This window comes from Littorina saxatilis, linkage group LG11 (assembly GCF_037325665.1).
Source record: "Littorina saxatilis isolate snail1 linkage group LG11, US_GU_Lsax_2.0, whole genome shotgun sequence".
NCBI lineage: Eukaryota > Metazoa > Mollusca > Gastropoda > Littorinimorpha > Littorinidae > Littorina > Littorina saxatilis.
In genome coordinates this window covers 21822387-21823973 of record NC_090255.1, presented here as the reverse complement: position 1 = coordinate 21823973, position 1587 = coordinate 21822387, and the positions used below count along the sequence as shown (strand labels likewise).

Genomic DNA, 1587 nt, shown 5'->3' with positions numbered 1-1587 from the left:
AAATAAAAATAAACATTCTTAAAATCGCATTGCCTTTGATTGGTTAACAAGATTCACAAAAGTGCACGACTAAAAACAAATTCGTCAAATTGTTGTACATGTTGCAGTGTTAAAAAAAAAGACTTAATTCATAGTCTTTATCAGTTTCTTGTTAATTCTTAGTTTTATGTCTTAGCTTGAAACCAACTTTTAACCTTAGCATTGCTTTGTTTGATCTGTTGCAGAATGATGTAGCTGTCATGCTGTTACACCATGACAACACCAAGGCCTAAGGGTCAGCTATAACGTCACCATGGCAAACAATAGCTCACTACAAACAACACCACTTCCCAGCTCCAACATCTCCCAGGAAGATATTGAGGACTTTCTTGAGGAGTTTAATCTGGAATTTGTGTCTGTGTTGGCACCCACGCTGATATACCTTGTCGTTCTCATGGTAATGGGTTCAGTGGGTAACTCCGTCGTCTTCATCGTGTACTACAAGAGGTTCAAACCCAGCGTCATCCGAACGTACATTCTGGCCATGAGCTTTTGCGACTTTCTCATTAACATCTTCGCCATACCGATGCATCTTGTCGAGGTTCGCTTCCATGCAACGTTCTACTCAAGCTGGGGTTGCAAGATATCCAGAACCATCACCATATTTCTTGTCATGTTGTCAGCCTGCATTCTGGTGGCGGTATCGGTCACTCGGCAAAAAATCATTCGCAGCCTGATACCCAGCTCACTTTATTCTGTGCGAACTGTGTACCGTGCGATTTTAATCTGCGCTGCTGTTTCTTGTGTCGTTGCAGTGCCCTACTGTGTTCTGACTGGAAATCACACACTGCACTTCAACGGAACGAACATTACTGGCGTGGAGTGCTCCATAAATGACGAGTTTTACGTGTCTGTGTTTCTCCAAGTGTACGACGGATTTCTTGCAACATCTTACGTCGTGTGTGTCATCGTAATGAGCGTGTCCTATGGACGAATAATGTATCACCTGTGGCGGCACACGAAAGCTGCAAAAGTCACCACCAGCAGAGAAACATCCGACAATTTCGAGCCCGTCAGTACGATTTCTTACACAGCGAACACGGAGAATATTGCAAATACTGAACATGGCACTGATAAAGAACACGTCCAAAGAAATCACCTCGAAGTGTTAGAATCACCAAAACCGGAACAGCCGAATGTTGTCTTGCTAGTCTCAAAGATGGCGTTGTCAACGCCTCATCAGCTTGAACCACTAGAAGAAGAAAATGTCAGAATCGAAATGAAGAGCACCTCGTCTTCTGCATACGGACAAGAGAACTCACATCATTACGTACAGTGTGATAGTAGTAGCACCAACCCAAAGATCGAAGAAACCGCTGTACAAGTACAGCAACCAGCGCAAAATCATCATGGACAGGACGATAACACGGATGTTGAAAGTCATGATGCAAAGGAAAGGAGATCTCCATCAGTATCACTGCAGTCTGAAGAAATTGCAAATAGTGGAAAACATGATGTACCGGAAATAGAGTCTTTGTCTAATTCGCAACAGCACAACCACATTCCATTCAAGACGACGTCAACACGGAGTATAAGCTTAGGCAGTGA

General features: G+C 43.3%; 1 protein-coding gene across 1 annotated transcript in view; it reads left to right on the top strand.

Annotated features, from left to right (window-relative positions):
• The first annotated feature begins 205 nt into the window (after positions 1 to 205).
• Positions 206 to 1587, top strand: part of LOC138980005 (tyramine receptor 1-like) — a 2292-nt gene continuing 910 nt past the window's right edge. The window contains exon 1 of the mRNA XM_070352772.1: positions 206 to 1587. This exon is cut by the window's right edge and continues 910 nt beyond it. Coding sequence (XP_070208873.1) covers positions 293 to 1587 — 1295 coding nt within the window. The 5' untranslated portion in view covers positions 206 to 292.